We start from the raw sequence: 25,993 nt of genomic DNA, 5'->3' as shown, positions 1-25,993 counted from the left end.
ATATTATCTTTTAATAATAAAAAAAATAATTTTAAAACCTTACCTATTTTACTCAACTGAAAATGAAAATTTCTGACTAATTATCGGCATTAAAAGTTAGAATACCATAAATATATAAAATTTAAATAATTTAAGAGAAGTCAAACTCCCACAAATATATAAAATTAAAATATTTTTATAATAACTTTTGATTGAACAGACAAACACTTCAACCGATATAAGTCAGGTGGCATAACTCACTCCATTCAAATCTCTACGACTGTTGCATGTTTGATCAAGGTAGAACCTTCCTCATAAACACCGTTCACTTCAGTCCACTGCGTCACTGACGGGTCGAACAAATACGAGACCCGTGTGCGAGTGGCGGTTCCGCTTACAAAAATATAGTGGCGCCATTGTGTAGCACATGGAAAATCGACAAAATGTTGCGGAAGAAAAGCTACAGGTGTCCAAACACTTTTCGCAGCATCATACTTTATTACTTCCTCTTTCGTGAATCTATATAACTCTCCACTAAAAGAAACAACACCACAACTTCTCGCGACATCTGTACTCAATCTCTCACTATCTTCACACCTTCTCCACCTTCGCGTAGTCGGATCAAAAACCTCGGCATCTCTGTTGAACTGGCCTCCGCCTAACACCATGAATTTACCTTGCATGAAAACACCATGGCATCCCTGGCGATGCTGTTGGTTCATAGGAGGCAGAATATCCCACTTGTCTTCGGCCACGTTATAAACTTCTGCAGACGCGAGGGGAGTGCCATGTTCATCGATACCGCCGGCCACGTAGACAAGTCCATTGGCAGAAGAGACAGAACACCCAAAGGAATATCTACCTGTAGGCATGTCAGCTCCCCGGGTCCATGTGGTAGATACAAAGTCATAAACGTATACCCTCTTCCTATAGTGGTAGAATCCGCCAATGAGAAGCAGTTTCCCATTCACAGCAGCGCAGCGACACAGTGGTGTTATTCTAACAAAGTCTGGATCGTGGATGGGAGGTAGCATCTCAGAAGTCCCCGTCACAGGGTTGTACACCTTTACTGCACAGAGAATGTCGACCCTCTTATGCATTTGAATGAAGCAAAGGAGATGCTCGCTCGCCCCACATATCTGTCTGTCAACATAGAAACTAGGGCTACTCAGCATAACCTTCCAACTTGTGCACGCAGCTTTCAGATTATTGTGTGATGAGTAAGGCACTCTCAACAAACAACATCGAATGACGTCGTCTGGAATAACGTCCATCGCAACACTTCAAACAAAAGACAGACACCTATTTGGTGATCAAGTTTATTACTGACTGATAATGCTCCGAAAGTGAAGGTGAAAAGGTGAAAATGAAGTTAAATATATGAGCAGAATGGGGCATCGCCAGTTATCCACCCAAGTTATCCGCCCGTGTCGACTGAAGCTGTTCACTCTTGAAGAAGAGAACTGAAGTGATCAAATGTTCTTTATTCATACTATGAACATGTATTAATTTCATTCATATATTAATATAATAACTTTGAAATTTATATATTTCTTAATTTTTATTTCTAGTGTTGGTCGGTTAGTTTTATTATTATTAATATTAATATAATAAAATTTAAATCTAAATACTTTATTTTTATTTTTAAATCCAGTGGTTTTTATTTTTTATTGCTCACTGGTGTTTTTTAGATTACATTTTTGAAAACATTATCATTTTTTTTATATTTAAATTATTTTTTTATAAATAAAATAAAATAAAAAACTATATATGAAAATGTAGAAAAATAGATTTTGAATCTATATAAATGTAAAGAAATATTATATATATATATGTTTGGTGTTTTTTAGATTACATTTTTGAAAACATTATCATTTTTTTTATATTTAAATTATTTTTTTATAAATAAAATAAAATAAAAAATTATATATGAAAATGTAGAAAAATAGATTTTGAATCTATATAAATGTAAAGAAATATTATATATATATATCTTTAGTTATTATGTGGACAAATGTTTTATGTAACATGTGTAATCACTTTAAGACCACAAGTATCCTATAAGAAAGACATTTCATAAGCGAGAAACTTTAGACTAGTCATTTTAGGCAACACTATGGAAATTATTGAGAACCTTCTATTCATCCTTGTGAGGTAAGCATTGGGTGAGATGGTGTGAATTGTTATCAAAATATGCAGTACCCCTAGCTTAAACCCTAAATGGTCTAGTAAATATATATATGATATTTAGGCTAGTTAACATCTATATGTTAATTATATTGGTAAGCACAATTTCAATGACACTTGGGTTTCTTTATGTGTATAAATTTGTTAGGTCAATGGGCTATTGTATTAATGTGCTTTAATACTAGGGTGATTGTGAAGTCAAGGTAGGGAGTTTATGTCTTAAGACAAGAGTTAGTCTCCAAGATGTAACATGTAAGGCACACATGTAATAATAGATTATCATGACTACAAATTAGGGAATGAAAATGACTATGAAGTACTACTAATCCACAAAAATAAAATGTTGTGGGGGAACTTAGACCTGGTTCCTACTAAAAAAGGATATAATATTGTTAAAATAAATTTTATGGATAACAAATAGTATAACCGAAAACTATAAATAAAGGGTAAAATGAGAGGAATGGAACACATTCAATTTCTCTTTCTATTAGAGATTTCTAGGTGATGGGTATGAAACTATGCATTATGTTGTTAGGATACTAATAGTACTACGAGGGGCATTTCCCCAATAGAATAAATTGGTGTTATAGACATTTTTGTGCCTCACAGCATTGAGCATGAAATGTCCATAATCCAAGGGATCTAAAGTCCCTAAAAGAGTTGTTCCTACGCCTAAAGGAACAAGGTCAACCAAAGACAGCTTCTCCCAGAAGTTCTCCACCAAAAACCACTCAGAAATGGTCAAATCAGGATCAATTCAATGGCTCCACTAGCTGCCTGCGTTGAAATGCAGAGGTTACACTGGCTAGTTGCACTGCAACGTAGGTAGAAGCACTACCAGGGTGCGCTGAGTGGGAAATGACAAATGGCAAGTTCATTCAACGAGGTGGAAAGACCCTGGAAGCTTCCAGAAACTTCCTCAATGACACTTGCCTCAATGAATTCGACCAAGTGATGAGTAAGAGGTTCTCAACCTCCAAGTGAAGCAAGAACTGACAGAGAGAAGCCACAAGTCAAAACATAAGCTGACTCATCCTCTCTGCTTACATCTATATATGGATCTCTCACCCAGATGTTCAAGAGGCTGAAATTTGGTACTTTGCAGAGAATTGTTGGTGGTTTGAGATTGAGATTAGTACATTGGGTGGTTTATGCTTTGTTGGAGGAGAGGAAGGGATTCTTTTGCTGGGAGGTAGATGCTGGATCGGGACTCACTTGGTTGTATCTCCTCTTGAACCTTGTTATCATATCAAGAAAGCTACTTGAGTTTCTTCTACATGCTTGTATTTCAATGATGTTTTGTTATATTTGTATATTTAGTTTATATCTGATGCTAAACTAGTTATGAATGTGAATCTATATCTTTTGTGTAGTTTTCCTCTCTTGTGATCTTGCAGGAACTAGGTGAAGCTGGACCAGTGAAAGAGCAGGCAGCGGGAAGTGAACGAAAGAGAGAGAGATTGGATCGACAAACTAGCGGAAGACACCGGTTAGTTACATCCTTCTTTCTCTATTTGCATCTCATAAAGAAGAATACTCAGATAGTTTTCCTTGTTTGTTGCTAAGGAACTATCACCTCTTAGAGTGGGATAGGGGCATTCCGAATTGGATACTTTTCCCAACAACAAATTGGTGACTCCGCTGGGGATGTATCTTGTTAGTTTATTTGTGTTTCTATTGATATTCATTTCATAAACTCAAGAGTGTCGAATCGAACTGCATTTGCTATTTACAAATGCAAAGTAGAGATCAGCTACTCTAGTCCACTCACTGGGCCTGTTTATGATCTGAACAGCTGATCCACAAGTGCTCTAACAGCCCTTTGTGATGGATCTTAGTCCTCCTATAAATCATCCTCTTAATTGTACCTAATTGATAGCTTTTATCTGGCCAAAAACTGTAGATTAAACTTTAAACCGTAACCCAGAACCCAGAAACAACTCTCGTTTCTGCTTCAGCGCAGACTCTGTGAAGAGGTTCTGCATTTCAACGCAGGTCCCGTGAAGGCTACCTGTGCTGAATGTCAAATCCTCTGTGTTGGGAGTGCGCTGATCAGTCTTTGCCTTGTGCAGCTGTGGTTCCCTACTTCCTTTTGCTCAGTTTCATCTCTGTTTTTTGCAGCCTGTTATCAATCGGTGTACCTATCTGAAATCCCTTTTCTTTGCCTCAATTCCGCCTCAGTTGTATAAAGAAACTGTATTTTTTCTTTGTGTATTTGTTACATCATTTGCAGTTTCCCATTACAAAAGTAAACTAGTCATACTTTCACTCTTAGATCTAGACCTGTCGTAAGTGTCGTTTTGATCTTAGGAGTGAGTTTGTTTGCTGTTCACAGTTGATTTAGCTTTTAATTTTGTCTTTTGGTTTGAATTTATGCATTTCAAAGTGTCGAAACAAGTAAATCATAAAGTGTCGTAATCGTCTTTTTTATTTTGAAAAAGGAACTTGTTTGTGTTTTCATTTGAAATCGAATTCAAATTTATATAACAACTTTCTTTTTAGGCATCAATATTAAGAAAGTGAAAACAAATACATGCATATGTGCATTTGCATTTTGACAGTTTGTATGTTGATTTAGGGAAAAGTGCATTACTGTGTGCTCTATGCTCTTTGAGAAAAGATGGTGTCTTTCTTTTCCCCTTGTAGCTAGGATTTTCATTGTTGAAAAGATATAAAAGCTTGCTTATCATCTTTAGACTGCATTTAGGAATTGTATCATACATCTCGTGGTGATCCAAAAAGACAAACTTTTAAGAAAGATCAACCTAAAATAAATTGAATGAACTTAACAACGCTTTGTAACATAACGCACAACATAGAGGTCTAGGCTAGAGACGTGTTCCGGCGTCGTAAAACCTGGTCACTGGTCGCCTCACTGATGGTTGGGTGATTCCTCCTGAGAGACGATAAGTGCCAGTACGGATTGTGCTCCCACGTACCGTCGCGTATATATCGAGAGACCCCTATAGGAATATAACCTTTATCCATAGGAAGCCGTGTCGGCCGCCCTACTGATCGCAATGCACTGAACACAGCATTCAGGAAGATTGACCGCCCGTACCCTAAAAAGTATTCTACGGTTTTGCGAAATGTTTGGCACACCCTCTACCTAGAACTCCAGAGCAGTTCCTTTTGGCCTTTTTCAGACTCTATAACAAAAAAATTCCATCCGAGCATTTGTCACTTCGGGCTCGTTAAAACATCGAAGGAGACTAGAGTCATCTTTAGCTTTTTCTCGACTCTTTAAAATTGAAAAAGCAAGTTGTGTCTAAGCGTCGTTAAAATTTATTTTAAACGGAACAATCACCCCTTTTTCCTGCGTTGATCTTTAGGTTGAGAAAATGGAGCCCACTAACCAAGGAATTCCCCTTGGTGGAAATCCTAGTCCCTTCTCCTCTTGGGGAGATGTTGGTGCGCCCCATATGGCCACATTGTCGCTTCCAGGACTGACGATTGGCCTGCCGGTCTGGCTCTTCTCGACCAATGTCGTTCAGAACACCACTATTCCTGAACAGTCGAATCAACAACTAGACGAGTCCAGAATTTCCCACCAACCTTCTACTTCTTATAATTCTTCCTCTCTTCCTTCCTCTTCGCATGACAGGACTGGTAAAGTTAAAAACCAAGTTCCTAAGGAGAAGAAGGACAAGAAGAAGAAATAGAAAAAGAAGAAGGAGCCAAAGGCAAATAAGGGAAAACAAGTGTCGTCTGATGAAAATCCACACACAGCACTGACCCAGCCTAAATTGCCATGTGTCATCTGCAAGGGAGACCACTTTCATAGAGATTGTCCCTGCATCCCTCGGATACTAAGGGACTGGTCCCCCCGTTTGCACAATCCGGTGTCATCAACCTCTGATAGCCATGTTGAAAGTACACCGTCAACTAGCGAAAGTGAAGTTCCACGACAGAAAGGGAGGGCTAGACCTCCCTGTAGACTGTGCGAAGGCAACCATGCCCTCCACCGTTGTCCCTTCTTAGACGAGGCTAAAAGAGTCTTGGAAGATCGCTCGGTCTCACCGTTACGACTTCCTCCTGGATATCAAAAACTCTTGCCAAGTCCTTCGTTATTTGAGAATCCAGCTGGCCCGCTCAAGTGGTCAGCTGAAGCATCTATCATTGAGGATAAACCGACTGAATCCATACCAGACGAAAGTCAAAAGGTCGAGGCGGTAGTTGACCCGGTCTTGCCTTCAGAGGATTTATCTTTGAATGATACAGTCACTGAAGAGGATAAGGATGACACCATCCAGATTCTTTTCATCAACACAGACTCCGACGAACACGGGGGCAATGCACCCATTCCTTTATCGCAGGAAGGAAGTTCGTGAGAGCGATATCCAGCTGTCTACTCGGTCCCACCACCAAGCAACCTAGTTGTGTCCTTCGACTGGAACCAACTAGGCAGACCCCGGTTGCCAGCCAGCATACCATTCAGAATTATCGTTCAAATATACAGAATGGTAATGGCTGGCACCATCATTGATGAGGGGGCATCTGTGAGTATCCTTTCCTCTATTGCTTGGAAAGCGCTTGGTTCGCCAGTGCTTTTGCCTGAAATGAGAAATCTGACAGGCTTCGATAAAGGAACCAGTCGACCTTTAGGGATCCTCCCCAATGTGCCTATCACATTGAAAGGGAAGACCATTCAAATGAACGTGATGGTTGTTCAAGGACCCTTGGATTATAACCTACTCCTTGGACGAGACTATATATATTGCATGGGAGCCATCGTCTCCTCACTCTTTAGAGTAATGTGTTTTCCGCACGAAGGAAGAGTGGTCAAGCTCGTGGACCAACTTTCATTTCCCGGATCACGCATCGCAAATAGTCACATACCATCCCTAAATGGTCTCTTCACGCAAGAAATGTCTCAACCCACGGTCCGTCCTCCCGATGAGCGCGAGTGATTCGAAAGGATATGACTGGAACCCAGGGGGCATGCGTCCTGGTCTGCTTCGGTAGGAAAACTTTGGGTATAGGGTAGGTTTCCACAGGAGAATATGACTAGTCCGTACCCCGTCCGTCATGGAAGAGGGGTTGTTCTAGAATAAGATTCTTTTGTCAAAGTTATGTGTTTGGCGCTCGTTGTCACTCACCTTTGTCTATCTCGGTAGACATCGCCGAAGAAGTGTTTTTTTCGCTGCATTGATGAAACAATCTTTGGGTAACCTGAAAGAGGTAGGCCTTTCCTGGTGAAACAAATGTTTTATCTGCAAATTGAGGGGTAACTTTGAAATCGTACTTTATACCTGGGGGCATGCAAACCTTTCGGAGTGCAAGAAAGGAGCGACTATTTATTTTTTAAATTTTTAGGTCCTCCCTTTAAACCTGTAGGTCTAACCCTTTAAACTCGTAGGATTAGTCGTTTCCGAACTTGCATAACGAAAGGATTCCGGGCAATGCTTTATGAGGTGCAAGCCCCATAAAAAATGGCATCTTAAATGAGACATTCTTATCATATGACTGGAATCGAGCAGTTTTAGCGTATAGTTCATGCTCGTTAAAAAATAAACATAAAATCGAGCAGTTTTAGCACATAGTTCATGCTCGTTAAAAAATAAACATAAGATCGAGCAGTTTTAGCACATAGTTCATGCTCGTTAAAAAATAAACATAAGATCGAGCAAGTGTTTCAATCCGCGTTTAAGCTCGTTAAAAAATGAACTACTCGATAAATAACCACTGTGAATGTAAATTATCAGCCATTAAAGCCTTGGTCGTGTTTGCACCGTCACCTCCACTTTTCCATTGGCCGATCATTCACCTCCATTTGATTGTTTACCCATTTTGAGGAACAGCTGCGAAGAGTGATTTCACTAGCCATCCTTGTAACACTGCCGTGATTGGAAAATTCCAAACCTTACCTGGAATCAGCTGCTAACCCATTTAACACTCATTCCTCAAAAGACGAGTCTTCTTTAAGCTCTTTTCATCTGACTCGTAAAATATGAAAAGATTGCCGAGTTTTGGCCTTCCAGCTCGTTAAAGCGACCGGAAGTGCTATCCCTCTTCTAGATTTTAATCTTTTTGGACCTAAGGGATTATTGCACAAAAAGATCGAGCGCTTGTTTTGTTCGGCTCGTTAAAACTATCGAAAATCCATCCCTTCTGTATTGTTTTATACTTTTTCGGACTTAAGGGATTAGATGACGAAAAAGGAACTTTGGAGTCATCTTTACGTACCTTTTTAGACTCTCTAAAAATGAAAAGGGACCGAGTTATCTTTGTCGTTAAACTCGTTAAAAAACATTAATAGCGACAAACTTGTCTTTAGACGAGAACGAGTTTCACTATCGCTAGGCTCGTTAAAACATAGCGATGGGTTTGCCCGAAGGGCAAATTATAGAACAAGCATATGTTATCCTCCTCAAGCTTGACAAAAATAAAGAGGTACTGGTCAGAAATGACTGGGGAAAAATTTGGAAGAAACTCAAAGAACTTTTATTGGTAGCAAGTCGCTCTTGAACATGACACTTCCACTCCGTGCCTAAGTCGGGTTGGGTTGTTTCATTCACCGGTCACATCACCATGGTCTCGCCAATACCATCCATCTTTGGGGTAAATGCTACCAATCCATCACACAAGTGTCGCCGATATGTTCAAGAGAAGTCATCCAGAGAAGTCAACCGTGTCCCATCCACTACCATGCATTATCCTTCATCCTTTCATGACCGCCACCCTGAACCATATATCATCAGATTGTTTTCACCTCCATCAAAATCATTTGCTCCGTTCCGTGTCACTGATGTGGGATACATTAAGGCCCTCCTTTGACGGATCGCTTCTTGTCGACATCAGCTCATTATCCAAGAAGTTGATCTAGGAACACCCCCTTCAGTACTTTGAAGCTTGCATGCCTCAATGGCAAGTTTCTCACTTCCGGCGACAGGTATACATCAATGACCTTCGACCGAAAGATTTTGCGTGGTGTTCGACGCCAAATCCTTTATTCACACCACGTGAATTGTACTGCAGTACCTTGAGGGTCATCATCATTATCGGTGATTCCTCTCGCGCTTGTTAACAGTTTACATCATTGACTGGTAATCAAGCGATGTCTTTCCATGTTCGACTTCAGAACATTTCTCACATGGATCGACTTGTACTTAGAGTGAAGATCGAACGAGATTGAAGACCCCGGATCTAGTTTCATCCATCCGGGCTGCGATATATATTCAGGAAAAATAAAGAAATTGACATGTACAGCATTGCAGCAGATAATCATCCTACCAAAAGGATGATGATTTCATCAAAATCATCAGTCTACCGTCAGACGATTGTCTGTTCTATGTACAGAAAAATGAATTTATAAAGCTGAGCATGGGAATGCCCGCCTCAGCTAGATCATGAAAGCAGTATGAAAAATAATGTATTGTATTGTATCTTATTACAGGTCTCCTCCCAGCATTGGAAGAACTTCAGATCCTCCTAATAAAGCATTTCACCCGATAAACGGCCTCATACTTTAGGGGGCAACTGTTATAGACATTTTTGTGCCTCACAGCATTGAGCATGAAATGTCCATAATCCAAGGGATCCAAAGTCCCTAAAAGATTTGTTCCTACCCCTAAAGGAACAAGGTCAACCAAAGACAGCTTCTCCCAGAAGTTCTCCACCAAAAACCACTCAGAAATGGTCAAATCAGGATCAATTCAATGGCTCCACTAGCTGCCTGCGTTGAAATGCAGAGGTTACACTGGCTAGTTGCACTGCAACGCAGGTAGAAGCACTACCAGGGTGCGCTGAGTGGGAAATGACAAATGGAAAGTTCATTCAACGAGGTGGAAAGACCCTGGAAGCTTCCAGAATCTTCCTCAATGACACTTGCCCCAATGAATTCGACCAAGTGATGAGTAAGAGGTTCTCAACCTCCAAGTGGAAGCAAGAACTGACAGAGAGAAGCCACAAGTGAAAACATAAGCTGACTCATCCTCTCTGCTTACATCTATATATGGATCTCTCACCCAGAGGTTCAGGAGGCTGGAATTTGGTACTTTGCAGAGAATTGCTGTTGGTTTGAGATTGAGATTAGTACATTGGGTGGTTTATGCTTTGTTGGAGGATAGGAAGGGATTCTTTTGCTGGGAGGTAGATGCTGGATCGGGACTCACTTGGTTGTATCTCCTCTTGAACCTTGTTATCATATCAATAAAGCTACTTGAGTTTCTTCTATATGCTTGTATTTCAATGATGTTTTGTTATATTTGCATATTTAGTTTATATCTGATCCTAAACTAGTTATGAATGTGAATCTATATCTTTTGTGTAGTTTTCCTCTCTTGTGATCTTGCAGGAACTGGGTGAAGCTGGACCAGTGAAAGAGCAGGCAGCAGGAAGCGAACGAAAGAGAGAGAGATTGGATCGACAAACTAGCAGAAGACACCGGTTAGTTACATCCTTCTTTCTCTATTTGCATCTCATAAAGAAGAATACTCAGATAGTTTTCCTTGTTTGTTGCTAAGGCACTATCACCTCTTAGAGTGGGATAGGGGCATTCCGAATTGGATACTTTTTCCAACAACAATTGGGAATATTATAAGTGGTGTCAAAGCATGACAAATATCATATAGATGATGGTGTATGGAAGGTGGTGGATCTTGGATGGGAGGTAGCATCTTAGAGGTGCCATTCTTAGGGTTGTACACCTTTAATGCCACCATAATGTCGACCCTCTTATGCATTTGAATGAAGCAAACAAGATGATAGCTTGCCCCACATATAAAAGTTAGTGTTACTTATTGTAGCTTGCCAACTTGTGCACACAACTTTTAGCTTATGGTGTGATGAGTAAGGCACTCTAGCAAGCAATATCCAAGGAGGTCATATGGAACAACCTCCATGGTAACACTTTAAACAAAAGACACCTATTTAGTGTTCAAGTTTATTACAAACACATAATGCTCCAAACTTGAAAGTGAAGTTAAATATATGAGAAAATGGGAGCACCACCCATGCTGAAGAGAACTAAAGCTATAAAATGTTCTTCTTTCCTACCGAAAAGAAATGAAGCTAAGCTAGTCCAAGAGAAATGAAGTTATCGAGCCTTTCCCAAGAGAACTAAAGTAATCAAATATTCTTTATTCATACCATGAGCATCTATTAATTTCATTCATATATTAATATAATCCAGGTGAAATTTATATATTTTTTATTTTTAATTTTTTCAAATCTAGTTAAATAGGGTGGTTTTTATTTTTTTATTGTTGAGTGGTGTTTTTTTAAGAATACATTTTTGGATAACCTTATCATTTTTTTGTTATTTAAATAATTTTTTATAAATAAAATTAAAAAACTATATATGAAAATGTAAAAAGTTAGATTTTGAATCTATATAAATGTAAAGAAATACTTATATATATATATATATATATATATATATATTAGTTAATATGTGGACAAATGTTTTATGCAAGATGTGTAATCACTTTAACAATCTCAAACAATTACATGTCTCCACAGTTCTACATGCTACATAAATTTTTATTTCATTTTATTTTATTTTATTTATTTTTATCCAAGTGGTTCACAGGTACCCTTGGTCATTGGGTAGCTGGGGATCACATCCCCTCGGCCTATGTACTAACCTCACCCTAAGGGCTTTCGGGAATCGACCTGTGACCTCCTGTATGGGGAGGCACTAATTTGACCAGTTGAGGTAACCCTTGGGGCTTCATGCTACATAAATTATTTAAATTACTTTTAAAATATATTTATAATTTGTTTATCTATATTAAATATGAATAATTAGTGAAATGAATTGTTTTTCTTTGGAGTATATTAAATGTAGACATTTCTTATGCCCAATTAACTAAATAATTTGACACAAGTATATTTATAATAATTATTTGGTGGGATGTGGCATCCCATGTTCAATCAACCCCCCATTTACAAAAGGAATGGATGGGATCACAAAATGCATGGATCATTGAATCTTTTTGGTTTTTAGAGAAAATATTTGACAATTCATGCAATGCATAATTGTATCATGGATAGAGTGATGGAAAAACACCACAAATATCTTATAAGAAAGATATTTCATAAGTGAGAAACTTTATACTAGTCATCTTAGCCAACACTATGGAAATTATACTGAACCTTGTATTCATTCTTGGAAGGTAAGGATTGGGTGAGATGGTGTGAATTGTTATCAAAAGATGTAATACCTCTAGCTCAACCCCTAAATGGTCTAGCAAATATACATATGATATTTAGGCTAGTGAACATCTATATATTAATTAGATTTATAAGCACAATTTTATTGGGGTTTGGGTGTCTTTATGTGTATAAATTTGTTAGGTCAAGGGCTAGTGTACTAATGCGCTTTACTTCTAGGTTGATTGTGTAGTTAATCTAGGGAGTTTGTCTGCTAGTCTCCAAGATGTAACATGTAAAGCACACATGTAAAATAGATTATCGTGACCAAAAATTAGGGAATGAAAAAGACTATGGGGTGCTAAGAATCCACAAAAAATAAAACGTAGTGGTGGTACCTAGACATGGTTCCTAAGGAAAAGTGATATAATATTATTAAAATAAATGTTATTTATACGAAATATTACAACCAAAAAATATAAATAAAGGGTAAAATTAGAGGAATGGAACACATTCAATTTCTCTTTCTATTTCTCTTTCTATTAGAGATTTCTAGGCGATGGATATGGAACTATGTATTATGATGTGACAATATTAATAGTACTATGAGTGGCATTGCCCCAATAGGATAAATTGGGAATATTATAAGTGGTGTCAAAGCATGATTTCAACACTAGGCTTATATGGAAAATGTACAAACACCACTATGAAATTGTTTATAGGTTCCCAATACAAATTGCATATAGACGATGGTGTATGAAAGGTGATGGATAGTGGATGGGAGGTAGCATGAGCTGCCAATCTGAGGGTGATACAGGTTTACTCCCACTAGAATGTAGACCCTCTTATGAATTTGAATGAAGTAAAAGAGATGCTTGCTGGACCTACATATCTTTCTGTAGGCATAAAAGTTAGGATTACTTAGCTTAACACATAGCTTTTAGCTTATGGTGTGATGAGTAAGGCACCTCAGCAAGAGACATCTAAAAGGGTCATCTGGAATAAACTCCATCCCAACAATTTAAACAAAATACACCTATTTCATGTTCAAGTTTATTACATAGAGATAATGCTCAAAACATGAAAGTGAAGTTAAATGTATGAGCAGAATGGGGGCATCACCCTTTGCATAAGAGAACTCAAGCTATCAAATGTTCTTCATTAGTGCCTAAGAGAACAAAACCTATCCACCCATATTGAAGAGAGAACTAAAGATATGAGGAATGAACTCATGAAATGTTGTTTCTTCATACCATGAGCATCTATTAATTTCATTCATATATTAGTATAATCAAGGTGAAATTTGAATATTTTCTAATTTTTATTTTTTCAAATCTAGTTATTGTTAGTGGGTGTCCATACAATTTTGGTTAAAATAATAGTTTTATTAATATTAAATATAATAAAGATAAAATTTGAATATTTTTATTTTTGGTTTTGATTGTTTTTTTTTTTGTGTAAATCAGCAATTATGTATTAATTCATAAAAATACATAGGATACACAAGTTCTGTATGCAAACAAAGAAAAATCATCAACGCATGCTCAAAATGATTATAAGCAATTGAACCTGCATCTACTAAACCCGAGGCTAACCACTTAGGGCTGCCTAATGAGGGTTCTAAACTAGAAAAAACCACCACCTTGGGTTGCTTGACAATAGTTCCAAAAAGAAAGAGGGCCTGGAGGACCTCCAGAACTACGACAGAGAGATACAAAACAAGAGAGAAACAAGAAACTAAGAAGCCATTATAGCTTCAAAATCACATAGTCTTTACTAGGTGCACTTGGGTCGGCCATTGTAGTCACGAACGCGGGCTACGGAATCATTTAAGGAGTGGGGTGCTTCACCTGCCTGGTGTCAGTTACCTTTGCCGGGACTTCCACCGTAACATTGGTTCCCTAACGGATGGAGAGCCTAAGGAGATTGATGAGGGCACCTAGCTTTTGTGAAAGGATTCTGACTTCCTAAGTTAGGGCACCAAAATTGAACTCCATGGCATCTAGTTTAGCCGAATTCTCTGTAGAAATGAGGGAGATGGCCTCGTGAGCTATCTTGATATCTTCAGTCTGCATGCTGAGTGCTTTGGCCAACATGGTCTTCATTCACCACATTTCTCCTTAGGTTCGAATGAATTGTGTGGCTCTGGTAGTTGTTGTTCCTGGATCAGATAGCCAGTCCATTTCCATCTCCAGAGCCTGAGCGTTCAAATGTTCTTCCTCCTCTATAACCGCAGCTTCGAGCTCTTCAATTTTTCATTTTTCTTTCTGACTGGTCCGGGTCTCATAAGCCTCCCAGGATTTCTACAAGTCTCGGTTAGTGGAAGCATTCCGACTACCCTCATGCGCCATAATGTTATTGCAAGTCCAGGATGCAATGAAAATCTTAGCAGCACTATGATTGTTAAGAAACGAACCAGGAGAAAGCAGTGTCCTGATCCCCTAGTTGGATGCCTTAGATATAGTTGAGGGTGGGAAGGTCTAGCTTAAGATCTCCCACTTCGCCGTCGAAGATAGGTTGTTCCTGACATAATAACTACCATTACAATTTCCCATCTCCTGCTTGTGATGCCGATCTAGAGCCTTGACTCTACCACGCTTGAGGCTATTGGTTAAAAGCCATGTGTCCTCCCCTGCATCTTGCTGACGACACTGATCATATTTTTTGTTGATTGTCCTCCCCGTCCAATGAAATTTGTCCTTGTCGATTATTTCCCAGCCTTCCCTAGGTGCTCCATGGGTCTGTCCCCTGTTGTACCTTTGTTTGGCGTTAAGTTTGTTGTTAATTCTCATAGGTAACTAATGAGCCATAACTTACAACCCTTCTTCCACTCTTGATGTTCCAATAAGATCTTGCCTTGAGATGAGAGTGCACTGGTCCAAAAGCTCATTTTCTGTGACATCTTGCCAACAAGTGTCAGTGATCTCCATCGGACAATGGACCGCGTGGTTCACAAGGCAATTTGCTAAGACATTTTCTTTCCACGTAACTGCCTGTGGAACAATGCTGCTAAGGGAGGAGAGATGTTTCATGATGAGCATTGTAACCATGGCTAATATCCAGTGCTTTGTGACTTTCTCCAGCCGAGTTCCATTCTACAATCTATTCACCATAGTGATGGCCAAGAGGGAATCACCTTCCACTATAATAGAGCCTTTACCTAGCAAGATGAGGATTTGCAGCCCCTGTTCCAGGGCTGTGAATTCTACTTCATTATTCGTAGCCTCCCCAAGTGATCTACAGTAAATGTGGAGGATTTCACCTTTGTCATTTCGGATGATGCCTCCAAGCCCTGCAGGGCTAGGGTTGCCCTTGGAGGCCCCGTCGAAATTTAATTTGCAAAATCACGAGGTGGGGGGCAGCCAGGCCAAAGGAATAGGAGCAGGTCAAAGGTGGTCATCTTGAGCCTTGTGACTTATTAGACCACTCATGCTAAACAACAGCAGGATGCGAGAGTCATTAGGAGTGAGCATCTTGTCCTGTTCCACTTTGCAGGTGGTAATGGCAGTCTCTTTTAAACTGCATAATGATTGTTTTGATGGTTTCAAGCTGCTTGACTTCTTTTTGAAAGATTCATCTGTTCCTCTCTTTCCAAGTGTTCCAGACTATAAAACCAGGGCAGAACCTCCAAAGGGTGTTAACCGCATTTCAACTTGAATATTTTGTGTGACAATTTGCAATGGAGTCTTGAATAGAATCTATGTGTCTGTTTGTTTGTTTGAAAATTCCTTTCATCCATTCCCACAGATTATTGGTCCAGTCACAATCATTAAGGAGATGGTTCATCATTTCCTCATCCTTTTCACAGAGGGGGCATTTGGAAGGCCCAATGAAACCTCTTTTCTCTAAATTCTCCTAGGTAGGGATTTTGTGATGCATGAGAAGCCAAAGAAACGATTTTATCTTTGGTTAGAGAGAATTTTTCTAGACATTTGGGTAACAAGCTACTTTGACTTCGAGGTTCTGGTGCTCGAGATAAATTTTGGCTTCCTTGAGGTTGAAAGTTCCTCTGTTGAGTTTTCCCCACCTGAGTTGGTCCTCCTCCTGAGTGGAATGGATAATTCTCTTATTCATATCAAAGTTTAGGTTGCTGAGGAGGTCTATCATGTCTTTCTCGGTGGGGAGAGGTGCTAGGTTCCATTTCCTCCAGTGCTGGTTCTCGTTGATATCATACCAATATTTATGGACTTGTATCTTGCTCGTTTCCTGATACCATCTCTGTAGGGAAAGATAGTTGGGGTTTTCTGGTTTAGGTAGTTGTTGCCATGCATCCTCCCTGAATAAAGCCTTGTTGCCATTTCGAATTTCCCAAAAGTAGTGATTTTGAATGAGGTAGTTGTTAGCTCTGGCTAGATTCCAAATAGGGAAACCTTCAGCGGCATCTGTCATTCTCACCATGTCCTATGATCTCCACGTTTCAAGATATTTGGCCTTCCATAATTTTGTCCAAGGTGTATGGGGTTCCTTGAGCCATCACCACCAAAGATTGGCTCCATAAGCTTTGTTGATAGTATCCAGGTCTTGCAGCCCTAAACCCCCCGAGATTTTGGGCTTGCATAATTTAGTCCAGGCTACAAGTGCCCACTTATGCTTATCTGCTTTGCCTGACCGAAGAAAGGCTCTTTGAATATTCCTAATTTTATGTATAACCATTTTTGGAGTTGGGAGGATAGAGAGCATGTAGAGAGGAATGGCTTGCAGAACCACCTTAATCATTACAAGTCTTCCTGCAAAATTCAAAACTCTGTTGGTCCAGTAATTCCCCCTGTCCTCTAGCTTGGAGAGCAAATGCTCCCAGTGGATTTTTTGCCAAGGCTTGCCAGTGAGAGGAATGCCAAGATATTTAGAAGGAAGGTTGCGCCTCTTGAAATCAAGGATATTAGTGAGGTGCTTTTGGACTACCAAGTGCGTATGGAAGAAAAAACAGAAGATTTATCCAAGTTAAGATCCATACTAGAAGCTTGCTTGAACAGGTTCAAAATGGCTTTGAATCCTTGGGCCTCCTTAGTAGTAGGGGTGCCATGCAGCATAGTATCATCCACAAATTGGTGATGGGTAGTTGCAGGAGCGTGAATCACGGGCTGAAGACATTTGATGATATTCCTATCCTTAGCCGATTTGATGATGAGACTAATTCCTTCCATTAAGATAACGAAAAGGAAAGGGGAGATGGGATCTCCTTGACAAATGCCTCTGGAAGGGAAGAAGGGGTCCGAAGGGGCTCCATTGACTAAAATAGAGAAGCTGGGAGATTTTACCATGGCTAAAATCCATCTGATCCAATGCTAGGCAAACCTAAAAGCTTTCAAAATTGCTTCAAGATAAGTCCAACTAACCTTATCATATGCTTTTGAGAGGTCCAGTTGAATGATCATTCCAGCCTTTTCCTTAGACTGAAGGGTGTGGATCATTTCCTGTGCTAATAAAACATTGTCCATGATTTTCCTCCCTTCCACATATCCCGACTTCTCTTCTGAGATAATCAAAGGGAGAATAGGCTTTAACCTGTTGGCCATGACTTTGGAGATGATATTGTACAACACATTACAGAGGGCTATAGGTCGAAATTTAGAAGGTGTGTAGGCAACCTCTTCTTTGGGGATGAGAGAAATAAAGGTGGAGTTTATGGATTCGAGTATGGAGGAGGATCTTCTAGAGTCCCCGACCACCGCCCAAATGTCTTGCTTCTATCTCCCAACAATCTTTGAAGAAATCAATGGTGAATCAATCTGGTCCCAGGGCTTTGCCATTAGCCATATATTTGACTACCTCTTCAACCTCCGGGAGGGTGACCAAGCAGTCTAAGGATCTGTTCTGTTCGTCTGTGATTAGCTTGGGAACAGAGGTAATGATTGTATTGATTGCCTCTTGTCTGTTGATGTCTGGTTCTGTGGCAATAAGATTGAAGTGGCTCTTGAGGATAGAGGCAATCTCCTAATGAGATTGAAAGGAGGTTCCCTGTTCATCCTTAATCTTGGTTATTTTATGAGTGCCTCTATAATCCATGGCTGAGCGAAAGAAAAATTTGGTATTTTTCTCCCCTTCGTTTAACCATTGAATACAGATTTTTTTCTCCATAAAGTCTCTTACTAATTGCATCTATCATTCCATTTTTGAAGGAGTTCATGCTCTGTGTTAATGGAGTTTTGAGATATGTCCCCCTTGATCCAGTTGTTATGTATTAGAGTCATCTGATCCTCTAAGGCTTGCTTGTCCTCAAAGATGTTGCCAAAAACCTCTTGGTTCCAAATTCGAAGCTTTGCTCTAATGTGCCTCAATCTAGCTTGTAGTTGAAACATTTTGGTTCCTCTAATGTCCAGATGCTCCTTCCACCAAAGTTTGATGTTGGTGGAGAAAGTTGGATGACTGAACCAGAATTTTCAAAACGAAAGGGTCTATTTTTTGGGGTGCTTAGAATGGTTTCCTGTAAAGAGATGGGCCAATAATTCGATCCTCGAGATGGAATAATCTCAGATTCCACTATGATTCCTTCAAGGAGAATGGTATCCGAGATTAGAAACTGATAAAACCTAGATGTGATAAGTCTGTCTCCTCCTCTCTTATTATTCAAAGTGAAAATGCCATTTTTTGGTTGGATGTCCACAAGGTTAGCCATTCTTATTAAAGAAATGAGGACCTTTGCATCTATCTAAGGTTCGAAGTCCTCCCTTCTTTTCTAATAATCATGTCCATAGATGGCCTTAGCATGAGACTGCCTTTGTTGCATCAGGTTGTCCAGTAGCTGTAGTTTATCCTCAGACATTTGTGAATAAGTAAGTCCAGCTTTTTAATGGAAATGTAGGATCTGGAGGCCTCGACGTTAAGGAAGAGTAGGGAGTGTGGGTTCCAGAAGATGGCTAAGCCCCCTTCCAGACCATTACCCTCTACATCCAAGTGCTCCATTCTCTTTCCTAGTCTTCTACCTATTCCTTCTAGCTTTAGCCTAGAGCATTTGGTTTCCTGCAGGAAAACAATGTCCGGATTTTCCTGTGTGACTTTCTTTTTCAATAATCATTGTTTAGTTTGGCTATTGAGCCCTCTTGCATTCCATGAGAGTATCTTCATAGTTAAAGTACAATTATGAGGAGAGAGGGAAAGCCTCAAGGACCTTCATCTTGCCCAAGTTGATGAGAATTTGGCCAAGCTCATGTAGTGCCTCATTGTTTGTTCTGCTGCCTCATTTATTTTTGTGTTTTGCATTAGAATAAGTTTGGTGTAGGTTTTGTGGCTTCATGACCAATCCTTTTGTTGTGCCTAGACCCATTTTCTACCCTCTCAAGGATGCATCCTGCCTTGATAGAAAGAGGAAGTTGACTCTATCAATCTCTTCCTCTAGAATGTGCTCCACCCCTTTCTATTTCCATTGCCCAACAATGGTGTTAAGGTCCATTCCTTCTTGTTATAGAGTGTCATTTAGGTCATAATCCTCTGTGCCCACTTCAATTAGTGTCATTTCCTCGTCCCCTTCTGTGTCTTTCCTCAATCCTGGTTCTCAGAGAAAATCATCAATCGAGATTGGAGTTGGAATTTGGTTGTTCTGATCATTCTTTTCCTGGATGGCCTGCCCCGCTGTCAGTGTTTGGGTATCCTCCTCTGCTCTAGTTTCCTCTCCAAGAACCTCAAAGGCGTTCATAGACCTTTTGTTGATGTTTCCTGTCTTTGGTTGGTTTCTTCCGTTATCGCGGTGTCTGCCTGTGGGTCGGACGAAACCATCCTGATCTTTTCTTGGGGTATCCTTGGCCTTCTCTACATGTTTGCACATGGGACATTCCTGGATCAGGTGGCCATGTTCATGGCATCTTCTGCATCTAAAGGGTATTTGTTCGTAGTCTATGGCTTGAAAGAAGACTTTATCTCTGTATTCCAACCATAGACCCTAATGGAGAGCACTTGAAACATCAATTTCAAGATAGATTCTAGTGCAAGATGTGTACCTTTTTTGGAGGGTTACTTCTGATGCTTGAATGAAGGTGCCCAGTCTATTGCCAAATTTCTCCAAAGTGACTGGTCTCCAGTAATCGATAGGGAGGGAAAACAAGCAGATTAACAGAGGAACATGATTGAAAGTTTCCTGCTCTGGTGTGAAATTTGGTTTCCAGGGCCTCATGTAGAGGCCAGCCAAGGCATAGAAGTAAGGGTCTCCATGAAAAATGTTGTCTCTATCTTCAAGGCTTTCAAAGACCATCGTAAAGAAACCTTTGGCCCCCAGGTGGAGTGTAACATATCCTTTCGGCTTCCATGTTTGCTTGATCCATTGGCATAAGGCTTTTGCTGTGGGGAAAAATCCCATTAACTTGCATATCACCACATGGATAGCCATGTGATCCCTATAGGCTTGCATTTCATGGCCAGTGATGATAACCCTCAGGCTTTCTGTAGTTTTTGGTTTACATCTCCCCTGGTCTTTTTGTTGCCTATTTTCCGCAGTCGGTTCTTCTGGGTCTGGGCCTTTCAAGGGGGAGGTTTATGCATCCTCCGCTTCTTTGTTGTTCTTTCCCACTCCTTGAGTGGGATCTAATTTGTCTTTTCCTTCCAGAATTTTTATGCCTTTTGTTTGATGTAGAAACTGGGTTTCCTTTGTATTTCCATCCATTTTTGTCTTCTTTCTGAGCTCATTCTTCCCTGTGGTGTTTAAACACATGATTTGCACTCCTTCCAAAGGACTTTTACCTTTTTCCATCATTATTTGTTTGTAAGAAGGGGTCCCATTGGCCCCGCTTACTTCATCCGTTGGGCCAGGGAAAGCCCTCACTGTCTTAGATCCATGAATAGGGCACTGCCCCATACTAGAGTGTGTAACAATGTGCAGACTGCAAGCAAAACCCTAGGTCAGATAGTTGCAGAGCTACTAGGGCTATTCACATGTTCCTTCTAGATGTTGTTCTTCAATTACATCAAGATTGAAAACCTTGCTAGTTCTAGTGGTTTTGATTGTTGAGTGGTGTCTTTTCAAGAATATATTTTTGCATAACAATATCATTTTTTTGGTTATTTAAATTATTTTTTTATAAATAAAATCAAATATATATAAATGAAAATGTAGAAAATTAGATTATAAGTCTATATAAATGTAAGGAAATACTTAATATAATTTTTATTTTAACTTAATATGTCAAAAAATGTTTTATGTAACATGTGTAATCAACTTAACAATCAAAACAATAAGATGACTTCACTCTACTACATGCTATATAAATTATTTTTGAGATATGTTTATAATTTATTTATCCATATTAAATAGAAATAATTTGGTTTTTCATTGGAGTATTATTAAATGTATACATTGCTTATGTACATTTATCTAAGTAATATCATACAAATGTATTTATAATAATTGTTGGATGGGATGTGACATTCCATGTTCAATCAACCCCCCATTTACACAAGGAATGGATGGGTTGCCATTGTAGCTTTTATGTTTTGAGAGAAAATATTTGACAATTCTTGTCATGCATAATTGTCTCATGGATAGAGTGATGGAAAGGCACCACAAATATCCTATAATAAGGACATTTCATAAGCAAGAAACTTTATACTAGCCATCTTAGGGAATACTATCGAAATTATGGAGAACCTTCTATTCATCCTTGTGAGATAAGCATTGGGTGAGACGGTGTCAATTGTTACCAAAAGTTGTAATAACCTGGCTTAACCCCTAAATGGTCTAGTAAATATACATATGACATTTAGGCTTGTGAACATCTATATGTTAATTAGATTTGTAAGCATAAATTTATTGAGGCTTGGATGTCTTTGTGTGTATAAATTTGTTAGGTCAATGGGCTAATGTACCAATGTCATCTAATGCTAGGGTGACTGTGAATTCAAGTTAGAGAGTTTGTGTTAAAATAGGAGATGTAAGATGTAAGGAACACATGTAATAATAGGTGATTATGACTACACATTAGGGAAAGCAAAAGAGTATGGGGTGTTAGGAATCCAAGAAAGAGGTGGTGTGGTGGAACCTAGATATGGTTCCTAAGAAAAAATGGTATAATATCCTCAAAAAAAAATTATGAATACCAAATATTATAACCAAAAACTATAAATAAAAGGTTAAAATGAGAGTAATGGAACACATCCAATTTCTCTTTCTATTAGAGATTTATAGGTGACGCATATGGACCTATGCATTGTGCTATTACCATATTAATGGTACTCTCACTGGCATTTCCCCAATATGATAACTTACTAATATTATAAGTGGTTTCAAATCATTATTTAGACATTGAGCTTATATGGAAAAAGTAAGAGCATAACCTTGAAATTGTTTATAGGTTTTGATGAAAAGTCTCATATAGAGGATGGTGAATGAAAGGCTCACACTAAATTGATGGCCAGATGTAACAATGAGATATAGTTTATTGGAACATGTTTATTTCAGAATATGTAATGGAAGATGAATGGGAAGTACTTAATAGAATGCTAATGAGAAATGTAGCTCCATGATTTCTACTTATACTCAAGTTGGGCATTGTGAAGAAGAACTAAATATTTGTAATAAAATTGAACTAATTGCAAAACTTGAAGCTAATAAATTCACCCTCTGAACCATTCTTGCAATGTGGATAGTCATAAAGTAAGAAAACAATGGTAACATAGAAATTCATGTGCAATCATAGAGCTAAGGGAAGTATACACATTGGGACAATTGAAGGAGGCTTCAAAAGTTCTATGTTTTAATTGTAATTTATTTCATGGTACTCATATATTTATACTACTTATTAGGGCCATTTTTAGGTAAATGACTTAGAGGCATTTTGATGGAATTTTGACAGTTTTGTTTACATTATGGGCTAAAATGAAGAGCACCAAAATAACATGAAAAATTGCCATAGAAGGAGGAGAGCTCAAAATTCTCACATAAGGAAAGATACCCTGGAAATGACAGATGTGCAAGGTAGTTGAGTTAAAGTGGTTAAGTTTGACTTAATATTTTTGAATATGTTGCAAGGAATCCACAAAAAAAAGTGGTGTGGTGGAACCTACACATGGTTCCTAACAGAAATTATACAATATTCTTAAAATAAATTTTATGAATAACAAATATTATAACCCAAAATTATAAATAAAAGGGTAAAGTTAGAGCAATAGAGCACATTAATTTCCCTTTCTATTAAACATTTCTAGGTGATGTATATGGTGTTTTGCATTGTGTTATTATGATATTAATAGATCTATGAGTAGCATTTCCCCAATAGGATAACCTCATAATATTATAAGTGGTGCCAAAGCATGATTTCAACATTAGGCTTATATGTAAAACATCGAAGCCCAACTATGAAATTGTTTATAGGTTCTAGGGACAAATATCATATACAGGATTGTGTATGAAATGTGAATAGCAAATTTATTGCAAAATGTAACAATGAGATATAGTATTTTGGAACATGTTTATTCCACAATATGTTCAAAATGGGAGAATGGAAGATGTATAGAAAATACTTAATAGAATGTTAATCAGAAATGTAACTCCATGATTTCTAGGTATACTCAAGCTAGGCATTGTGAAGAAAAACTAAATGTTTCTCATAAACTACAAAAAATAGCAAAAGTTGAAACTAAAAAGTTCACCCTTTGAACCATTCTTGCAATTTGCATAGGAATAAAGTAAAAAAACAATGGTAACATAGAAATTCATCTCCAACCATTATCATAGAGCTAAGGGAAGTATACATACACTGACAATTGAAGGGTGCTTCAAAAATTCTATGTTTTAATTGTATTTTTTTCATTGTACTCATATATTTATACTACTTGTTAGTGTGATTTTTCTGTAAAAGAATTCGAGTAATTTTGATGGAATTTTGACAGTTTCGTTTAAATTATGGGTGAAATTGAAAAACACTAAATATCTTGTAGAATTTGCCATAGAAGGAGCAAATCTCCAAAATTCTCACATAAAGAAAGATATGGTAGAAGGGATATATGTGGAAGGTAGTTGAGTTAAAGGATATATGTGCAATATACATTAGGTCATGTTTATTATCAAAATACTCTAGTAATGTTCTAATAAGGTTGTATCATATTAAAAGTTTAAATCTTCTTTATTGTGTCATGTTTGAAAATGAATCACCCCTTTCAAATTTTCTAATGTTTGGACATAGGTCACTAATATTATGTATGTTTGAAACTAGATCTATTCTATGTTTGTGAATTGACTACTGTACATTGTAGAAGAGGATTGTTTGCATGAAAAATCTAATTTTCTTCAGCTTTGCAGAATTTTTGTTCCTGGAATCCCCATAAGTGCCTAAGTGCCTTGGGTGAGATCATTTCTTGAGGTGATGGACCCCTTAATTGGTTTAGAAATTTAATTCTATTGCCTTGGCTGAGATCATTTCTTGAGGTGATGGACCCCTTAATTGGTTCGGAAATTTAAGTCTATAAGTAATAGGATCTCTTAGGAAATACACTATTGGTTCAAATGTATATTAGAAGGGTTCACTACAGATTTTTTTGTTGAGTCTATAGTATCATACAATGCCGTAGAGAGGAAGTCCTTAAAAGCATTACGTATAAGGTGTATTAGATCACTGCCAACCTCCATTAAAATTTTAATGTTATAGTGTGACAAGGGAGTCGTAAGGATAGAATCAGATAGTATGAGAAGCTAAACCAATTGTGCACTAAGGGTGAGTTCAAGAATGACCACAGAATGGCTTGAGGGGACAAGGTCTGCGATACAGATAAAGAAGGAGCTGTAGAGTGGATGAAATGCTGAGAACTCCAAATTAATTATTAGAAGGTATTAGAAGAAAATTACTAGTGTCAAAGGAGGAAATCACGAAAAAAAGTGTGTGGTAGAAAAGGAAGGATGACAGGTTTTGAGTGTGGAGTATTGTGTAGCACAAGAATTTTTTGACAAGAGGATGAGGTATGAGAAAGATTTGAATCAAAATTTGTAGCTAAGAGAAGTCCAATGAAGTAGGCGAAAAGAGATCATAAGAGAATAAAAAGAAGTGGAGATCTAAGAAGTCTCGAAAGCGTGCAACTTTGCATACTGAACAGAAGAGAGGATGAAGGACCCTCAAAACATAGCCTTAGAATATTAGAAGAGGATGAAGGATCCCCAAAACATAGCCTCAGAATATTAGAATTTTAATCCTAGTCACGCTTATTATATCATGCCACATGTCAAACTTATTATCCCATTCACATTACTTTATTAGGAGGTAAGTTCACCTCGTAGTGCTTTTTATGCTTTGTTCAATAAAGAATCTGGGAGTAGTCCTACTAATAGTAATAGTAGTAGTGAAACTAATAAGTTGAAGTGAATTGTTCCCAAGGGTTCTCCATTAAAGAATATTATGTAGAGTATGATATGAAAAAATATGTTTATAACTATTAATCCTCTATTAGGGACTAGTTCGTTGAATATAATGGAAAAATCCACTTCGAGGAAGCCTATTTCTCATGGGATTGATACTGAGGATCTTGATAAAACTTGTTTTTATGTGAGGTGGTGTGGATTGTGAAGCATGTCCAAGATGAGCCTATTACAATTACGTAGCTATAAACTACCTTTAAAGAGTGCACATTGATGTGGTGCATGATGTAAAAGAATACTAACCAACTTGGACATTAGATAACTTTGATAGATATAAAGTAGGTATTTCTAAAGAGTTTCATAAACCTAAATATAAGTCAGAATGTATTAAAGAAATGAAGGAAATTAAACATGGTCAAAATGAGTCTACCATGGACGTTAATGAAAGCATTAAGGTACTGA

General features: G+C 38.2%; 1 protein-coding gene across 1 annotated transcript; it reads right to left on the bottom strand.

Annotated features, from left to right (window-relative positions):
- Positions 1-245: 245 nt before the first annotated feature.
- Positions 246-1,253, bottom strand: LOC149242598 (F-box/kelch-repeat protein At2g44130-like). The gene has a single exon (XM_089370892.1). The coding sequence runs from the start codon at positions 1,251-1,253 to the stop codon at positions 246-248; it is 1,008 nt and encodes a 335-aa protein (XP_089227018.1).
- Positions 1,254-25,993: the final 24,740 nt, after the last annotated feature.

This window comes from Pinus tabuliformis, chromosome 8 (assembly GCF_031772625.1).
Source record: "Pinus tabuliformis cultivar Carrire ecotype Pingquan chromosome 8, CPIR1, whole genome shotgun sequence".
NCBI lineage: Eukaryota > Viridiplantae > Streptophyta > Pinopsida > Pinales > Pinaceae > Pinus > Pinus tabuliformis.
The sequence above is the reverse complement of the archived record's forward strand: the minus strand, read 5'-3'. Positions and strand labels throughout refer to the sequence as shown.